The sequence below is a fragment of the Bombyx mori genome, chromosome 18 (assembly GCF_030269925.1).
Source record: "Bombyx mori chromosome 18, ASM3026992v2".
NCBI lineage: Eukaryota > Metazoa > Arthropoda > Insecta > Lepidoptera > Bombycidae > Bombyx > Bombyx mori.
Window position 1 is genome coordinate 5,525,557 of NC_085124.1, and position 21,195 is coordinate 5,546,751.

At 37.0% G+C, this 21,195-nt stretch overlaps 2 protein-coding genes across 4 annotated transcripts; one reads left to right on the plus strand and one right to left on the minus strand.

Annotated features, from left to right (window-relative positions):
* Nucleotides 1-306: 306 nt before the first annotated feature.
* Nucleotides 307-6,303, plus strand: LOC105841941 (uncharacterized). The gene is made up of 4 exons (XM_038017375.2): nt 307-850; nt 2,883-3,006; nt 4,839-5,019; nt 6,023-6,303. The coding sequence occupies exons 1-4, from the start codon at nt 443-445 to the stop codon at nt 6,132-6,134; spliced, it is 825 nt and encodes a 274-aa protein (XP_037873303.1). The 5' UTR covers nt 307-442; the 3' UTR covers nt 6,135-6,303.
* LOC101740460 (multiple coagulation factor deficiency protein 2 homolog) lies at nt 6,135-19,767 on the minus strand. Of its 3 annotated transcripts, none has more exons than XM_021349416.3 (5): nt 19,665-19,767; nt 11,682-11,835; nt 11,007-11,142; nt 10,013-10,103; nt 6,135-7,445 (listed from the first exon to the last, which is right to left on the minus strand). In XM_021349416.3, the coding sequence occupies exons 1-5, from the start codon at nt 19,729-19,731 to the stop codon at nt 7,300-7,302; spliced, it is 594 nt and encodes a 197-aa protein (XP_021205091.1). In that variant the 5' UTR covers nt 19,732-19,767; the 3' UTR covers nt 6,135-7,299. The 3 variants fall into 3 exon arrangements, with proteins under 3 accessions (XP_021205091.1, XP_062529777.1, XP_004928209.1); XM_062673793.1 differs by lacking the exon at nt 19,665-19,767 and adding an exon at nt 18,656-18,783; XM_004928152.2 differs by lacking the exon at nt 19,665-19,767 and adding an exon at nt 16,061-16,252.
* Between the last annotated feature and the right edge of the window lie 1,428 nt (nt 19,768-21,195).

Genomic DNA, 21,195 nt, shown 5'->3' on the forward strand with positions numbered 1-21,195 from the left:
ACCCCACCCTTCAAACCGAAATGCATTGTTGCTTCACGGCAGAAATAGGCGGAGTGGTGGTGGTGGTGATGATATTCTGTAAAAAATATTCGATTTCATTTCATAACTAACATTCAATACAACGTGATTCTTAGCTTTATTTAAAATTTAATGTAAGTACCAATACTAGAAGGTTCCCGGCATTACCAGTTTCTTGAATTCCAACTCTATGCTCATCATTTAAAATAATAAATTTTATTTCAATTTGAACGGTACATTTGAAATCGTTACAATACAGATTCGCTTCTACGGACTGTACCTATCTAAATATTTAGAGTTCTGTATCAGTAAAAACACAAAAACAATAGACCCATTAGTAGATGTCATCGTGCATGCGACAAACAAAAGCGGTCAGGAAGAGATAAAACAAGTGACAGTAAACGAAGCACCGCATAATATACCGATGCTATCCGTCGATAGCACTACCTGCTTCCTCCAAACATTCGCTTGCCGACATTCAACCAGGATGGTCGCGATCATAATCCTCTTATCCTGCTTAACGCTCGCTTCAGGCGAACACTCGGGAGCATACTCGTCTCCGCAATACGCAAAGAAAATCTTCCCGAAGAAAGGTTACGATACAATTGCCTTGTTGCCGAGAGAAAGACCACCGGCACCTTTCAATGAGAGTCGAGAAACGATATCGAGGTTCGACGCGAATGACACTACTCAGTACGGAAGATCGACTTTCATGGAATCAGCCAGTAATTTCTTCAGCGGCACCGGAGGTCAGGTGATAACGAGCATTGCGAAGGACTTCATAGCGAGGTCCACGGGCAGCAGTCAGGTTGGTTTTGACTGCGTTTCGCAGGTTTGTATAGCACCTCTGTATTTATATCGCACGCTTTTTGCATGAATCCCGCCAGAGCAAAGTTAAAGTAACGTGACAAAAGTCAATATACCAAAATTATTATAAACTAGCGACCCGCCCTCGTTTCGCTTCGGAAACTGTAATTTATTATTGATTTCTCCACTATTTAATGGATGTTATTATACATATAAACCTTCCTCTTCAATCACTCTATCTATTAAAAAAAAAACATCGAAATCCGTTACGTAGTTTTAAAGATTTAAGCATACATAGGGACAGACAGATATAGGGACAGAGAAAGCGACTTTGTTTTATACTATGTAATGATTGTTTGTTTTTTGGTCCACGCCTTTATGGAATTTCGTTCACGTAGACCAAAAATTGTAGAATACAAATATTTGATATTTATCAAAACAAAATTTAATTTTGTTTACTTTCCCGGGATATTCCGAGATTGAACTCCTCATTACAATCAACAAGGATAAATTCAATCTTTCTCTATTTAAGACATCTGATTTTATACCTTTAATCATTACATCGATTTAGACTTTAATCTATAGATCACGATAACTCAAACTATTTTTCCTACCTAGTCGCTGGTAGCCTAAGAGGCTATTCCAACTATCCCGGACGGGTAGGTAAACTCACAAGCTCAACCTGAGAGAATTTGATAACCTTAGCCCAAACAAGAACAGTGCTTAGTAGAATCAACCGCCGGATCGGAATCGCGACTCATTGAGAAGATCCAGCGAAAAATTCACTGGGCTGTGGCTAAGGACTAAAAACCCCTATCTTCACCGCTGCATTCTTGCATAATGTCGTCCCAAAATTTGCTATTGTCGTAAACTGTAAAGCTCTCAAATTCTTCCAACGAAGGAATGTGGAGATAAGACTTGAATAAGTGAGTCACTACTGCAAAAGATAATTTGTTTTAACGAGAAAAAAAACAATACTAGCATCGTAGATTACCGATTCCTAATTTTGTAAATCTGAAGAAAACCACATACACTAACCAATCTTTAAATAGCTTCCGTATTTTTTCTTACTTATGAAGTGTAAGTTTCTATATCGGTGAATTGATAATTAAAATCTTTTCGCTTATTGCTTAGATGAGTAGACTAACTCACGATTTGTCACTTAATAGCAGTGGTTACGGGAGTCCAAAAACATCACAATGGAAATGCCGCAACCTAACTTGAGGTTTATGTTTCAATTGTAAAAACCACAAATAATACTTTATTAGGTAGATTTGATTATTATTACACGATGTTATTCCTTCATAAGAAAAAATTATATCTCCCTGCGGAAATCGAACACCGACATAGGCGCATCGCTTGATAGACCGGGTGTCTTATCTTTTAGGCCACGACAACTTCGCCTTTTCGAGGTATGAATAATACTAACTCACCATGCCATAGCCCGATACTCTAATAATAGCTATTTTAGACACATAAAGAATTATGCAATAATTTATTTTAATTTTATTAAACGCCTAATCGTCCTAGTTACTCATTCGAGACATCGGATAATAAAATGAAAGTAGTTACAACGGCTGCCCTCCCTTCCAACCGAAACGCATTCTTCACGGCAGAAATAGGCAGGGTGGTGGTACCCACACGCGCGGACTCACAAGAGATCCTACCACCAGTATTTTGCGGGTTTCATTTTTATTACACGATGTTATTCCTTCACCCTAGAAGTCAATCATGACCATTTGTTAAGTACGTATTTCATTAGACAAATTGGTACCCGCCTGAGATTCGAACACCGGTGCATCGCTCAACACGAATGCACCGGACATCTTATCCTTTAGGCCACGACGACTTAGCATATACCATTTAGTTATAAAAAAATCGACACTTACCTCTCGCAGCAGAAATTTCATCAAGTAAATTTATTGAATACATGATGATGATGATGATGAACTATAACTGTTACATATTTAATAATAAAAATTGCGTTCATTGCATGTAGCATTCTTCAAAATTTATTTAAATTACATTAAAATTTAATTAGAGCACTTCTGTTGCAGGTCTTAAGTCTGAACCTCACCAATCTGGTTATACTGATAGTTTTGAAAGCGCTGGTGCTCGCCGCCGGATTCTTCGGAGCTGGAGCGTGGAAAGGGGGACATTATTATGGAAGAAGTCTTGAAGGTATGACGGTGATTTTTGTTTCGACAAAATGCATTCTGCCATAATTAAATGTTATTCGAAATTAATATTTGATTGAAACTAGCCTATATTAGTATAATTGTGAACAAGTTCCGAACAATAAATAACATTAGGACCGTCGATCCAGTGAGCAGAACGCTCGACGTAACATATTATATTTACTTACTAACACTATTATTAGTGTTATCACCATATCCTATATTACATAAAATAAGTAATAACACAAATTCTTCTTCTCAATCGTGTCACTCTTGAGAGAGTGGTCGTTATCATCATGTAGTGTTGGAAGGGGCAGACTTGATGCGTCTCACGATGTCGCGCCATCTCTCCCTGCTCGAGGCCATTCTACTGCACTCATTTAGGGGAACTCCTCTACTGCAGTTTTAATTTGGTCGGTCCACCGCATTGGTGAATAACAAAAATATACGTTTATAAATCAATAGAATCTAGCCATATTAATCCTATGCCGTGTAGCCCAAATTAATTTATAAAGTAACTTAAGTAATATAAATTATATCATATTCAATTTAAATATTACGCACAAGCTACCCGCTCTAACAAACCAGCTTTTATATCAGAAGTCGTTGTGGCCTAAAGGATAAGAGGTCCGGTGCATTCGTGTTGAGCGATGCACCGGTGTTCGAATCCCAGGTGGGTACCAATTTTTCTAATGAAATACGTACTTAACAAATGTTCACGATTGACTTCGACGGTGAAGGAATAACATCGTGTAATAAAAATCAAACCGGCAAAATTATAACTTGCGTAATTACTGGTGGTAGAGCCTCTTGTGAGTCCGCACGGGTAGGTACCACCACTCTTCTTATATCTGCCGTGAAGTAATAATGAGTTTCGGTTTGAAGGGTGGGGCAGCCTTTGTAACTATACTGAGACCTTAGAACTCATATCTCAAGGTGGGTGTCGGCATTTACATTGTAGATGTCTATGGGCCCCGGTAACCACTTAACACCAGGTGGGCTGTGAGCTCGTCCACCCATCTATGCAATAAAAAAAAATAAAAAAACACGCCCCTAAGGCTTCACAACAAATAACCGAAATTCTAAACAAAAAAAAACACATATGCTCGTATTGTTCTCAAATTCAAAACTCCGATTCTATCTAATGTGCTTGCTACAATCACACTTAGGCAGCAATTCAACCACGAAAAAACCTTCATTGACATCCAGCATCTGCCACACAAAAGGCACGTGCCGAAACTGACCAGTCCAGACAACTTTAATCCCGTTTACGTCGGATGGATATTTCATGTTTGCTCACAATAATCCCATTGGTAAAGGATTATCTGTTTTTGCGCAGACCACGGCGACCAACCAATATTGCTAATGTTCTTTTCGGAAATCCTTTGTGCGTATTTAGTTTCAAATTTGTTTTTTTTTTATATGCCAAAGCGCCGCCGCGTCGTCAGATGGAAGGAAATATGTGATAAATGTGTTTATAAATAAATGTGATAAATTAACATTTGAAGAGTGGTCAGAAATGAATGGGTTCGTCGTTGGAGTATCTCACCCTATCTCTTGTACACCGGTGGCGTCCTAGTGCTTACAACATGATTCTTTGTTGTTGTGTCAAGAAATCTGTTTTTTTGTTGCAATCCGAGTCACCATAGATAATAAGATACACTTAGACACTACCAGTGGAGTGTCCTTGGGTTTCTAGAATTTTTTTTTAATTATTATTTAACTGCGCATGACTTATGTCAATAAAGATATTTAATATTAAAAAATGTATCCTAAATATTTCTGAGAGTGTTGTGACAGACGTAACCAACAACGTACCCGTACATTTATTTACAGATAATAGTAACGTGTCCTATATTACCGAAGATGAAATCTTGTTATATTTGAGCTACTTGGCTGGCCAACAGAATAAGGATTACGGCTGCCTGTACTTACTGTCTTGTCAGAGACCACACCAGGCTGGCTTATACTCGTCAGGAGCTGATTTACTTCTGCAAGGCACGAAGCTATTCCAAGGGTATGTTAAATTAAATGTGACAATGCATAAATGACATTTATAGTCAGATAAATAGATTGACATCTCAATAATGTTTGACAGTAGCTTTCCTATGCCTCTAGGGTTAGCTGACGTCCGAAGGTAACGGTGATCACTTATCATCATAAATGCTTGTCTGCCATCGACGATTTTTTTTTCTATTGATCACATTATATTTATAAGTTCTCAAAATTCAAAATCTACAATAATATTTATAATAAACTGAAATAAATCAAAAAATCTCACAAAGGCTTCTGCAGATTTCAGATTGAACCAATATTAGAGCTTATCATAAATTCTGTTTGATTTAAAACCTTTTTATATTCTTTGAGTTCAATTTAGCCAGAACCTGTTAATTTAAATAATTCAAGATTATCTCAAAATATCAACTAAGGTAATCAAAGTAGACGTCGCCGGCAAACTGAACGTGAGGTAAAAGTCTCAGCATTCTCGTATTACGCTATTACTTATTATATTTTACATTATATTTACTAATGGTAGGACCTCTTGTGAGTCGGCGCGGGTAGGTACCACCACCCCGCCTATTTCTGCCGTGAAGCACTAATGCGTTTCGGTTTGAAGGGTGGGGCAGCCGTTGTAACTATACTTGAGACCTTAGAACTCATATCTCAAGGTGGGTAGCGCATTTACGTTGTAGATGTCTATGGGCTCCAGTAACCACGTAATACCAGGTGTGCTGTGAGCTCATCCACCAATCTGAGCAATAAAAAAAAATGTATAAACCCTATATCATGATTTCTCACGAATCACGAATTCTTCACGGCAGAAATAGGTAGAACGGAGTTACTCAACCATAACTTGACACCATAAACCCTAGCGGTATTAAAAATTTAGCAAAATTGTTACCAGCCTAAAAAAGCAATTGCCGAATGCTAAATTAATTGTATTATTCTTAAACAAAACCATACTCTTCTTATTTGCGTTGTAATTACCGTTACTGTATATTCATTTTCAATTATTACAGCAATTCCGTCGATTTGGAACAATACGAAAACGTCACGTACGGCATTAAGCACGCCGCTGACTGGGGAGAGAGAGGAATGAACTGCGACACAAGATACAGATGTGGAAAATAATTATAACCAAACACCAACATAATTTATTTAATTCGAGAAAAAAATAGCTCTGTCCTTAAATCAATGAACGTTGATTTACTTTTGCTGTTTTTGTTTTTAATTATATTTTATACAATTTTGTTTTAACATTTTCTATTCGTTCTCTGATTAAAAAAGATCTGTTTGAACTGTAAAATATACATTGTAGCGTAAACTTATGTAATTATTAAACAAATAATTACAGATTACTTGCGAATATACATGTGTTCCGGTCTCAAAAGTATTTTCGTCAACCATAACCCAGGAAAAAATCATAAGGTTGTTGAATTCAAAATGATTAAAAAATGTATTTATTATCAGACGCGTTAATTTATTAATTTAATAAATGCTCGCGCGACAAAGATCAATTCACTCAGTCCAATAATGTTTAACCAAACATTTACTGAGCTAGATAATTATTTCATCAGCAAGATCACTCTGCTGTAGTTTTGACATTGAGAAATTTTTAAGTTCCTGTCTCACTTAATACAAAGTAAATAACACAACCACAGCTGCCGAACAGAATGAAATTATAAAGGAAAAAAATATTTACGTACCTATTACGATTTACTTTAAACACTAAAGTACAAAACTAATTTAAGAACAACAAAACCGAAGTGAAATTTAAATTTAAATTTCTTTCAACTTGCGATCATGGTTGGAACATTAGGTCAAATTAAAAATTGTACGGCCATGGGTCTTTGATACGTGTGTGAAATTTTCAAGTTACTCGGACTTCCCGAAAACTACGTCGAAAGACTCTGTTGCATAGTGAGGCCAAGCTAATAAAATAGTTTGGAAATAAACAAAACAATTAAGAAGCATCATACCTTTAAATATAATAGTTGTTTTCGAATATATTACAAATTTGTTTGTCGATATAGTAATTTAGGAATTAACACACACACACACATTTCAAGAAAAACTACCAAAAATAATTACTTATAATTTTAACGATTAATTTATCTCAAATAATTTTGGCCCCAAATTATTTTCAACGTAAATAATGCTTGAATTCTACGAGTCACTTGCCGAGATTAGCACAGGGGACATTTTCTACGGAATTCAGACTGGTGGTAAGCACTTCAGAGCGAAATCCTGCTTTAGGTCTCGAGTTTCAGGTATCGCACGATAAATTAAAATAGTCCTATTTACTACTATCCTGTGCTCTGTTATCGAGTATTCTTGATGCTTTCTTTGAAGGATTCCTGGCTCTGGCCGCACGGTATTCAGGATACGAGACATAACCGTCGCCGTCTGTGTCATCAAATTGTAAGGTTCGGTCCACCAGCACTGAAATTAAAATATTGTTATTTGACGGATAAGGTTTTTTTCTTCTTTACTTAGACAAGCAAACCAGTCTGCAGTTGCCTATGGCCGCTTACGAAACAGTTACCAGGATACGTAAATATCAATTAAGCGCAATCGCCTACCTTCTATACGTAAGGTCAATAACATTGCTATTTGATTGAGTTCCACGATGAAGGAATAGCATCGTGTAATAAAAATCAAATCCGCAAAATTATAATTTGCGTAATTACTGGTAGTAGGTGGGTCCGCACAGGTAGGTACCACCACCCTGCCTATTTCTGCCGTGAAGCAGTAATGCGTTTCGGTTTGAAAGGTGGGGCAGCCGTTATAACTATAGGTATACTTGATACCCTAGAACTTATATCTCAAGCTGGGTGGTGCATTTACGTTGTGGATGTATATGGGCTCCAGTAACCACTTAACACCAGGTGGGCTGTGAGCTCGTCCACACATTTAAACAATAAAAAAAAGAATATTTCTCAACCTACCCTAACTTATAAATATGAACGCATAAATGCTTCACGGGAGAGGTAAACTATAAGATGATACCAAATCGGCACAATATTCACTACTAAACCTACACAGACACAGATTACGGGAAGAATTGATACAATATTGCCCTTGTAGGCAGACGAGCATACGGCCCACCTGATGGTGAGTGGTTACCGTCGCCCATGGACTTCAGCAATGCCAGGAGCAGAGCCAAGCCGCTGCCTACAAATCTAATAGAATAATATAGGAATGCATCAACTACAAGTTCGAGTTTAAAAGACAATAATGTATTGACAGTACGTTTCGAAAGTGCTATAGAATTTTATTGTAAACTAGCGACCCGCCCTCGCTTCGCTTCGGAAACATTAAATTTTATTATTGACAGCTTAGTACCGCGGTTATTGTCGTAACGCGGGTGACGCCGCGGGGCGAGGCTAGTCTAAAAAAGTAGCATAAGTTACTCCTTATATCATCAGTGAAAGTCTCGTCAAAATCGGTCCAGCCGTTCCAGAGATTAGCCGGAACAAACAGACAGACGGACAGACAAAAATTGTAAAAATTGTTGTTTTGGTGTATGTACCGTATATATAGTTATATTCATATGCATGTAGTGAAAAGCGGTTATTTGAATATTACAAACAGGCACTCAAATTTTATTTATATGTAGGTATAGGTAGCGTCTAAATACAAAATCAAAATAAACTATAACTAATATAATAACTATATACCTAGTCAGGTCATAAATTCTGTCACATGTTTAATGTAAAATAATTGAAACAAGTTTATTCATTATGTAACCATTCATATACCAAAATGAACTTAACAAAACATAGATTCTTATGACACTAAAGTTTATTCAAAATGACCTCCGTGATTTTGAATACAGGCCTTCAATCTGCGCGGACAGTCGTCTATCGCAGCACGAACGAGGTCCATGTCAATATCGGCGGCTGCCTTAATCAAGGATGTCTTGAGTGACTCCAAATTGGGATGAGGCTTTGAGCACGCCTTTTCCTCCAAGTGTTGCCATATCTTGTAATCTAACGGATTCAAATCTGGACTGGAGGAGGGCCAGTCTTCGTGCCGGATGAAGTCGATTTCACGCGCCGCCAGCCAGTCTTGTGTGTTCTTCGCTCTATGAGCTGGCGCCGAATCTTGTTGGAATACCCAGTGCCTGTTATTGAACATGGTATGAGAAACAGGTTCCACAAGGTTCGTCAGGACTGTATTTTGATACACAACCGCATTAGTTTTTACACCTTTCTCACAAAAATGTACCTCTGTTAAGCCCCAATAAGAAACTCCCAACCATACCATGAGCGAGGATGGAAAATGACCTCGTTGGACACGCGGAATACGGTTGCTCGCTTCTTCACTACTGTGTGCGTACACCTTATCATTTTGTTTGTTGTAGCTCTCTTCTACGGTAAAAATTTTTTCATCCGAAAAAAGAATTTCCCGATATTTTTTTCCCGCGTACCGCTTCAACAAAGCGCGGCATCTCTTCAGTCTCAGGTCCATTAGACGAGCATTCAAACGATGTCCTGTTTTTCTTCGATATGCCCGAAGCCCTAAGTCTCCATTTAACACCCTTTTCACCGTGGTGCTGCTTAACCCCATCTGAAGGGTCAACAGTTTCTGCTTACGTTTGCGATTTCTTTGAATTCGCGCCTTCACAGCTTTTATCACTGCTGGAGTCCTAACAGACCGAGGGGGACCACTTCTTGACCTGTCATCTACACTAGAGTCTTCATTGTATCGTTTGATGGTACGATAAACGAATCTTTTGGTTATATTCAAAATTTTCAGTATGTTAAAAATTTGAATTGGCGCGTAACCGCAACGATGCAACGCAATAACTGCAACACGGTCTTCTTTAAGCGTCCACTCCATATTTAAAAATGAGTAAAATTCTAAAAGTATACATTTTTATTTTCATGAACAATTCGAAATTCGAATTCAATACCCTTTTTTGTGGCCAGCATTCTAAAAGAAAAGTTTTTACTGTGTGACAATACTTATGACCTGACTAGTAATGTTTAAAGTACGAAACTCACCAATAAATGAGTCTAAATCGTTTGCCTCCGGTTCTATTGAAGAATCGTCATCTGGATTCGGACTTTCATGGTCTAAAGTGTGATAGACAGCCTACGAATAAAGCATATATGTAGTTTATTTCTATAGATCACAAATCAAACAAACTACAAGATAATCAAACCAAAAATAGTTACGTCAGAAATGCTCTTATAAATTCAAAATACATTTTAAATATACATTAATTAAAACTTTCAAACGAAATCTTTTTGTTGTATAAAATTATAGTACTGTAAGGAAATGAGTAGTACAACTTAAGTAATTACAATAATTTTCTATTACGTTAAGTAGTGGCTTGTCTGTTAGGAACCTGTTGACATGTCCTTCTTCAAACGAGGATTGTGGAGAGTATTAAGCGGTAGGCAGCGGCTTGGCTCTGCCCCTGGCATTGCTGAAGTCCATGGGCGACGGTAACCACTCACCATCAGGTGGGCCGTATGATCGTCTGCCTAAAAGGGCAATAAAAAAAAAATACAAAGGAAATAAAACACTAACTAAAAAAATCTATTATGTTGCTTTTTTTTTCTACCTAAGCTGATAGCCTTGAGAGGCTATATCAGCGGAATTTTAACTAGTAGGTGAACTCACGGGGCTCAAACCTGACGACGTTGCCAACACGAACCCTAGCAAGAGCCGTGCTTCGCAGAATTTACCACCGCATCGGAAACACGACCCACTGAGAAGATCCGGCAAGCAACTCAGTGGGCTGTGTCTGAGGGTTAATTTACGAGAATGATGACCGGTGCTTGAGGTACCTAAAAGCACCGTTAGTGGATAGGGAGGATCCGAAATGACGCGTTTGGGGCGACGTCCACTGCTTTCCATTCTGTCCGCAGGATCGGGAATGTAGTTACCGGCGGTTACGATGAGAGGGTTCTCGCGTCGTGCCGCTTTATCGAAGTGTTATGTTGCAATGAAAACACATAACAACATTAAACAAAACTATACTGTACTTACTTTTAACATTTCCGAGCCGTCCAATTTCGTATTTCTGTCAAAATCATGAATTGAAAAATAATGAAACTCCAATTCTTCGGGTGTCATACTAGCCAACATCGCCGGTGTCAATACCTTTGAGTCCTCCTCTAAATGCCTGGATTATTAAAACAATGGAATCAGTACAAATTCGAGCTATGAATAAATAACGTTATCCTTTAGAACTCAGTTGAAACCTTATAACGAACGATAATACACACTGACAGACATATGCTGTCGCGACACTTTTTGTAAATAATAATTTGTTCTACAAAGTCGCAGTACATTATTTTATTCTATTATATCATCAATAGTTTTCGCAGGACACGCGATCTAAAGAACCTTTTAGGTATTTTTTATACCCTTGCGTTACATTATTGGAGTTTTAGTAAGAATCCCAATTTTTTTTGGAAAAAAATTATAGCCTATGTCACTCGGAAATAGTGTAGCTTCCAAGCAGTGAAAGAATTTTTCAAATCGGTTCAGTAGTTTCGGAGCCTATTCAATACAAACAAACAAACAAACAAATCTTTCCTCTTTGTAATAATAGTATAGAACTTTGTAATATTAGTAATATTAGTATACATTACCACTCTTATGGGCATTTTAACAACATCGCGACTAATATTAAAATTAATCTGTAAAACAACAACTCACTTAGCGTCATGCAGCAGCTGCGAGTCGCCAGTAAAGGAACCTGTCCCCATTGGTTTGTAATGATGGTGAGGACGTTCCACCGGCGTCTGCCCCGGCGGATGATGTGGACCTCGACGGAGCGCAAAAACACCATTAATCATCAGTAAAAGATATGCTGAAAACAAAACAGGCAATTGAATAAATAGCGAATAATTAAAGAGCATAATGATTTTTCTTCTCAGGCGTTTGCACTCTTGGCAGACTAGTCGTGATCATCAGTTTGGGTGGTGGTGCGCTTTACAAAACGTCGCCTTTCCTCGCGGCCCTATCATAGAGAGAAGGAGAGAGAGAGAGAGAGAGAGAGAACATACTTTATTGCACACCAAAACACATAACATCAGAAAACAGTCAACACGCAGATACGTTTGTACAATAGGCGGTCTTATCGCTAAATGCGATCTCTTCCAGACAACCGTTTTATTACCCGAAATTCTGGACAGATAAAGATACAGCAGGTATGTTGCGCTGTATTATTAACAATACATTATTATTATCATAATGATACGATAATGTAAGATGGTGGTGAAATGAGGAAATAGAACTTTCATTAATTATCACTTCAACTACATTTGGCCTTAATCTAAGGGTATTGAGCACAGTTATTTTGTAAACACTGCGCTAGCTCACTAATACGCAAGCTGCATTTGCATCTGGTGGGCCATGGCTCGCTAACTCATCTACACAATAAAAAAAAATATGGAAATTTGACCAAATTGGTAAACGTCAAGATTTTAACACCGAAAACAATTAGTGGCGACCTACAATCATCATCAACCTGTCCGTTGTCGAAAGCTATTGTGTTCGTCCGCATAAAGGGTACGTGGGCAGCTGGTCCACGGGCCTCATGGGGCAACACAACCCCATAACGGGACCCCATGGCGGGACATCCCGTAGGGTCGCAATATTCACACCTCATTTCACAAGCACCCTCCCATTACATTTGTCATCGCCTCGTCGAGAGTACTTGAAAATTAAATATTTGCAATGGCATTCTTTATTCATTCGTAATTAGCTCTATCATTGCCTTATTATTCCTGAATCTAATATGGAACAACTATAATACTAATAGATTAACGATTGATGGTCGACAAATTGATCGCCCCGTTGACCGTAAATGACCAATAACTATTGTAAAAGAAGTACAGGTTGAATTACTCGAGTTAAATAAATAAATAAATATAATGTATTATTTTATTTATATCAAAATACAGTTTAGCTTAGTAAAACTATAGCACAAATTGAGTTGCTCTTATAAAGAGAAATAACATTTAAAGCTATTTCTTCACCACTATTTTTATCTTTTTTATATTTTAATATTTCAAAAATGCTTTTATATTTCTAATGTTTTTATGTTTCAATATTCGAAATTCTATTTATGTCATCTTTATAACATATTAACCTCTTTTAAGATTAATCGTATAGAGGTTACATAAATAAACTTAATGTTCATGTAAAGAAAGTGCACATTCTTTAATTTGTAGATTCTTTAATTTTGCCGCACTTGCCCTTGTTTGGAAAAGAAGTTCGGATGTAATGTGGAATGTTAATAAAGCAATAGTGTCAGAGATAACAAATATGGCGTCTATTGAAGAAAAAAGTTGTGTGACATTATTTGCTAGTTAGAATTTTGTAATTCAATTACAATAAAACATACTTGAAATTCTTCGATGTGCAGAGTAATACACTGGAATTTTATTTGAAATAATTAAAGTGACGAGCTAAAAATCATTATATTCATTTATTTATTTCTTGTATGGACGCACGGTCCATCTGGTGCTTAGTGGTTTCAGAAATTCAAAGACGGAACGTAAATACCATCACCCAGCCACGATGAGACGTAAGCTCAAGTCCCCATTATATAGTATGTGGTACCACCGAACATAAAAAATATGGACAATGCATTAATCTCACTATTGACATTTTTAAGATATGTTTGCATTTTCCGAACAACATACCGACGATCGGACTACAGATCTATTTCACCCGTTCGATGGAAGATCTTCCCTTTGTTGTTAACTCTCAAAATTATATCGACTATTCCAATCTTTCAAACCCAAAACGCTGGTGACTACTTCGAAGCAGATATAAGCTGCGTGGAGGCATCAATTTATGCAGAATTTACCCTAGCTCACGCATTAACAATGACTTCAACATCAATACTAAAAGTAACTCAATTATAAAACATTCATTATCCTAAACAATAATTATTATTAACGATAGCTATTATTGTTTCTAAGTATTGGCGTTTAAGAACTAAAAGGTGACAAATACAGAAAGACCCTGCCTATTTCTGCCGTGAAGCGGTAATGCGTTTCGGTTTGAAGGGTCGAGCAGCCGTTGTACTGTAAAAAACTAAGAACTTAGAACGTTGTAGATGTCTATGGGCTCCGGTAACCACTTAATATCAGGAGGGCCGTGAGCTCGTCCACACATACACCTAAGGAATAAAATAATAATAAAAAACAAACTATTACGACAAAATTTCAATAAATCGAATACAAAATGCACTTTTGATGACCTCGCGCCCCTCTCTGTTCACCAGTCAGAACATTTGCTACGTAGAAAAACGAGCTCTTTAATCGGACCCCACTTTATTACAGAGCGCAGTGTATAAGATAAAGCCGTAAATGGAGTACAAATTATGCGTTCGTGGTGACAAGTGTACGTTCCATATGTCGGGGTGTCCGTACAAAGCATTCTCTGTGATGTTACACACGGCTCCAGCGTTAGACTAACAATTTTGCTAATAACAATTGTTTTAATATCTGTAATGTACATATTATAATTGCTGGAGTATTTTAAAATCGATTGTCTATTTATTAGATTATACACAGTATACAGATCCTGATGGATCAACCTGATTTACTCTCGGTGCTGTTTCACGCTACGAGTTCTAAGATAGCAACGACCAAAGCACCTTCGGGCCAGTTCTCTCGTGAAAGAGTTCATTATAACACTTAGCCTATAGCATCAATTCACTGAACATCACACTAAAACTTCTTAGCGGGTTGCGATTTTGATCCGATGGTAAATGCATTCGCGATGTTGCTTTGAGATCTTAGGCCTCGACTAAGCTCGGACAGTGGTAGTAGCAAGCCCCGAGTCTCTATTCCTCACATTGTAACGTGTATGAACTCCAATCTCCACGTATCAGCATATGGATTATGAGCTCGTCTGCCAAAACTGAATAGTTAAAAATCAAACGATTACAAATCAATAAAAATGTCCAATTGGAAATATTTTATTATTTATTTAACTCTTGGCATAGTAAGGTGGCGATAATGCTTAAGACATTCTCTGCCAGTTAACCAAGGCAGTTATAGAAAGTACTGTGTAAGTACATTCCTTTATTAACGAAAAAAGAATTAAATATGTTTGCAGAAACATATACAACATACTCGGACATACAACGCCATACCTCCATACATGATCTCATACATATAAAATAACAAACAATTTACACACACATATTACATATCCATACATATAAATTCATATACACATTTATCGTCATATATAATTAAAATATAAATACAATTGCACAGATGATTGCAACACATCAGATTGCAATTGTGGTTTTTAAATGTTTCTGCTATGTGTGTTAAGCTTAGCAACCGTGTGTCCCCATAGTCTGGAGCTCAGCTTAGTCGATGCCCCTAACCAGCCCATCGTATTATCGTACAATAAAACCCTAAATCCCGTATGATCACAATGAACTTAACTACGCGCTATGGGTCAAAAATTCCTTTATTCTCTACATTCAACACTGCTTATCTTTTTATACGAAAATGCTTGACTAAATGGTTTGACTAAGACTAAAAAACTAATTGATCTAACAAGTCGGACCAAAAGTACTATTTTTATTCTGAAACCCAGTCATGCTCAGCTGTTATTACATATTCCTAAAACTAAGAAATACACGAATTTGTTGAAAATTTATTAGCGCTACCTGTCGTACGTTGATGTTACTATGAAACCGTCCGTGAAATGTATAGATGATACACATAATGATTAAGGGCTTAATGCTAATAGCAACTGTAAGAACTTTCGTTACGATCGAATGAACTTTTTCGAACTGCATATAAATAGATACGAACATTCATTTTTCTGTATAGTGCACAGAAAATACAATGACAAAAATATTAACTACCTATATATTTTTTTTGGCGTGGACAAAGGCCAGTCACAACGTATTAGAGAATTTTCTTTTAACAATCCAAAAACAAAGAGACGACAAATAAAAAAAGGTGAAAGCCTATAACAACGGAAATAATATGGATCTTAATGCCTTGAAATTCAACGATGTCATTGAAAAATTTAATTATTCGAAAAGAACTTACCAAATCTGGATTTTAATTCAATCATTTTTATATTGATTCATTCATTCCCGTTCTATATCAGTGCCAACAGTATTTCGCGTCTAAATAATCAAATAAATCGCCAACATTTGCACTTTCCTGTATCATTTCTCTAAAATGTTCTATTTGTTTATTAAAAACCCGAACGCACACATTGTGTTATGTCAAAACGGTGACACAATAAATCGATGGTACGACGCTTGCGCAGATACTGCAGGATAAAATGCACCTTAACGTTATCAAATAAAGCTCGAATTCTAATTCAACGATTCATGGCTTTCCACGCATGTCTTTCAAACTTTCGCAGCCTTCACGAATGGATACTAGATGTCAGTACTTGTTCGAAGAGTTTCTTGGGTTGATAAATCGTGGCGAATCGGTTGTTATTTGCGTGCCTTAATAAATCCTATCTAGCTACATAGGAAACTTAAATTATAGAAAAATAATATCTAAAGCATGATAACCCTTACTTTTTTCCCTAGAAGACGCCCATCCACCGTTGGTAGTCACCATGTTTCATGGACATCAAATCCACATAAGAATCTGCTATCGCTTCTAGAAGCTGCTAGAAGTTCTTTCAAATAGCGTGATCACTTACACATCATGGATGGAAGCTCATTCGTACGTGACAGTGAAAATGCACTGTGAACTCTATGAATTAGGGTTCATTTACGGTAAGCTCCGCTGGCAAGTGATGCGGTGGTAAAAATGAGACGAAAGATGATGATAATAAGAGCCTCGTGTACAAATAGTCTGATAGAGAAAAATCACAAAGGTTAATAAAGCGATTTCTTCTTGTACCACATACAGTACAGTCAGTACTACACGAAAAAACCGAAATATTTCAATTTCATGGTCTAAGTGGCAAACACAATATCACTGTTTTTCTACCAAATCACTGATTTTTTTTCTTTTTTTTGTATCTTGGTACCAATTTTTGTAATAATACGACATGTTCACAAATCACTTCCTGTTTTTGTAAGGAAAGGATCGCTGATGGTATGACGACCGCACTGATGGGCGAACTCAAGAGTTCAGTTAAGTGGGTAAGACTTGCTATTAGCAAGTTTTCAATAAATCGAATACAAAATCAAAAGGGCGCTCAGGAAATTATTCCTGAGCGCCCTTAGAGGAGGTCTAACCGCTGTTTCATATGTCCATTTATCACTGGATCGAAATAGTAATCCACTGAGAAAGTCCTAGCAAGAAAGTCAACCGGGAAATTATTTCCGGGAATAACCGGGAATAATCAGAAAAACACGCGCAATATTATAATTTTCGTAATTACGCAAATTAGCGTTTTGCAAAACCTCGTGGAATCGTTACACCACCCTGCCTATTACTGCGTCAATGAAGTCAAGTTATCCGTGTCTATAATCTGGGATGGCCATTGTGTATAGTATCTGTATATGCAGTTAAAAAAAAGCTAGGTTAACTAATGGTGTAACTTTTTTAATGTTTAGTCATGTAATTAGGATTATTATTGTTAACTTTGTATTTGTTTGTATTGTAAGGTTTTCCAGATGGATCTTTCGGATTTACTATTCTAACGAGCATATTATAACCATAATTCATATACCAACCAAAAGTGGACGGTTACTTATACAGGATATATTGGTATTGTATTCTGAATAAGTAACCGTCCACTTTAAAATAATGAGTTATTATGGTCTAAATTTGTTGTTTTGTAATAAAAGCATGCTGCACAGGCCGTATACAGGTGCCTACTCCTGTGTTTTTTTTTTTGCCTACCTAAGCCGATAGCCTTGAGAGGCTATGTCAGCGTAACCGGGCGAGTAGATGTGCTCACGGGGATCAAGCCGGGAATGTTGCTAGCACTGGCCCTAGCAAGAGCAGTGCTTCGCAGAATCTACCACTGGATCGGAAATGCGACCCACTGAGAAGATTCGCCGAGAAAATCAGTGGGCTCTGCAGGTTAATTTACTCGTCGAGCCCTTCATCGCAAGCGACGGGTTCGACGAGGACGGTGGCCGGTGCTTGAGGTACCTAAAAGCACCGTTAATGGATCGGGAGGATCCGTAATGACGTGTTTAGGATGAACTCCTGTCAAATACATCAATGTGCGAAACTTGGTTTTATAATCGAACCCGTAAAATATATATTTGAAGTCATCGTGGTCTGAAGGATAAGACACTCGGTGCATTCGTATCAAGCGGTGCGACTGTGTCGTTGTTCAAAACCAACAGCTACAATATTTATATTGAAATATAATACTAAATAAGAACTTAACATAATATGTTCAATGGAATAGAATCGTGTAATACAAAATCAAACCCGCAAAAATTTTTATTTGCAAACTTCTGGTGGTAGGGCGTCTTGAGAGCCCGCACGGGTAGGTACCACCATCTTGCCAAAATTTTGCGGTGAAGCAATATTGCGCTTCGGTTTGAAAGGTGGAGCAGCCGTTGTGAACTCATGTCTCAATGTGGGTGGCGGCATTTACGTTGTAGATGTCTATGGGCTCCGGTAACCACTTAACACCAGGTGACCGTCCAGCCATTTAAACAATTAATTATATAACTAAACGAAACAAACGAAAATATAAATTGTGATTACTGGTAACCAAACTTTGAGTCCAATCCTGCTTATTTCTGCCTTAGCAACTAGACTTCACATCATAGCTTGAATGATTTATCGTATCTACTTGCGAGTGCCAACTATTTTCCATTCAGGCCACCTACCTATCAGCCTACTGAAACAATAAAACATATATCAGAGTGGAGGGCAGTTACAAAATCTAAAATGAGAATTAATTCGTCAAATAATATCCCTACGAGCGAGACTATTCTACGAACTCATCCACTCCGCATCGTAATATTATTTATACACATACATATGTACATACATATATCGTTTGTCAACAACTGAAAACTGAGCAAAGGCTATGACCAACTTCAATTTTGACCTCTGTAATAACAACGGAAGTCTCATTTTCTTTTAACTCTCATGATTGAAATAGATCTTTATTCCTTTAAAGACAGAAACAGAAATTTGCTGGCACAACAAGAAAACTCGAAAACTAGAACGCACTTTTCACGTTAACGAGAGTTCGGAACGTGGTCTTTCAGTGCAATAAATAAAGTCGAATTTTGTTTGCATCGGTATTTCTGTAAAGGCTTTTCAGTATTATTAGGTTTATGTTTATAGCTCTCTGTTGTGGGGAAGTTAAAAAGAGACGGGTGTATGTAAGCGTGTGAGGGATTGTATGATCGATACAGCGTAGAACGCGCGCTCTCGGCGTGTATACCGAAGGCTTCTCTAATGGTCGTTTTCTTGCATTTGCATGCTAATTGACTTCACCACTTCAGCCTTCTGCGATGTTCCTTTTGTCTCTCGTATGTGTGACGTAAATTGGCACGAATTACCGTCTTGTTGGCTCGTATAGACGAGAAGTTTAGCGAGAAATTTAAACAAGGCTTTGTCTTTCTGCGTCAAAAGTCACGGTCTGTACGAGTAGGTACTGATGTTCAGTTATTGAATAAGTAATTTCTTCTACGTAATGAGTAAATTAATTATTACGTTCTTAAATCTAAAACGTAATAGTTTTTATGAATTTATTTCGTACCTTTTAAATTTCTTCTCCTTTTTCTTCTACCTATTACAACTACAAATAAGAAATTGCGATGAATCATAAAGAGTGCAAATATCGAACACAAAAATACATAAAAATATAAAATCCAAAAAATGAGTACCTAAATAAATTTAATTTGTGAAAGTGAAAAAGTAAGCGTCAGATTTACATAAAAAAAGGATTAATATAGTTCCATAAACCTAAAAAGAAAATTTAAACGGCACCTTTTAATATATTCACAAAACATTTGCTTTCGAACATAAACTCGTAGGTATGTACAAGTAGAAACCTACTAAATGAAACATAAATCCGTGTGCTACGAACAATAAATTTTCGGTTTTCTGTATCAAACGGAGATTTGCGGCGTAAGGGGAGCCGGGAGGCGTTGCTAGGCAACGGCCCCCTCCTACGCCCCCCCACCCGGATCACTTTTAAACTTTTATGTCGGAAAGTTTTTAAGGTTTGCTTGTGGCTCTTAGATTCGCCGTCTTTTTTGTTTTAAGCCTCTTTACGTCGGAAAAACAACGTCGAACCTACATACGACCTTAGAATGTTCGAGAGAAATTGGCAGGTGGGTTCTGGGAAAAGCAATTCTTGTTCGAGATAAATTGATTTACTTTTAAAACATTTTTAAAGCTGAATGCTAGTACTATTATTACTAGTACTAGTACGCGTACGCGTTTCGTTTTACTAGTAGGTACTATTTATTTAACTTACTAAGATAAAAAATATAATATACCTATTCTATTTTTAATAGTATGTTAAACGTCCTGATGCTGAATAAATTTTCTTCACTATACATGAAACTAATTCTAATTTTCACGATAATAATTTAGATTAGAATTGATAAAAATCAATTCTAGAGATTTATCAGTTATTATTATATTAAAATATGTGCTGCAGATACAATAATAATAAGCATGATTTTTAATGTCATTAGCATAATATCATACATTCATGTATACAAGGCACGTATGAACATTATAAAGAATACGAATTAGCTACGAAAAAAATAAGGTTGAAAAAATTTAAAATGTTAACACTGTAACAGTATTCCAATGCGTGCTACTAGAAAAAACACTTAGCTACTTTTTTGAAATTATTCAAAAAAAAAAAACAAGATCCGCGCTATTGACAAGACCTTTATGCGAGGCTGTAAAAGTTTTTAATACAAGAGAGTACTGTGTACAAAATTGATGAGGGAACGTAACCGCGGCGGCAAGCAAACCCGACCCAAAGGTGCTTTTAGCCCCTAATTGTTTAGCTTTTAAGACTACCGCTTGTTCGTTTGACATCGCATGGTACCTATGCTTCAAATAAATCGACGTGTAGAGAAAAAAGGTAAACGTTCGGCACACTTGCGTTGTTTTTTTAAATTATGCAGGTAATTATTTCCGGACATTAGAATTAATTCTTTTTGACTTAAAACTTTAACTTAGCACACCACTAATTATGGATAGTAAAACAATAAACAGAGCTCAATCATAAATACAGCTGCTAAGTACTAAATATGTACAATCAAATA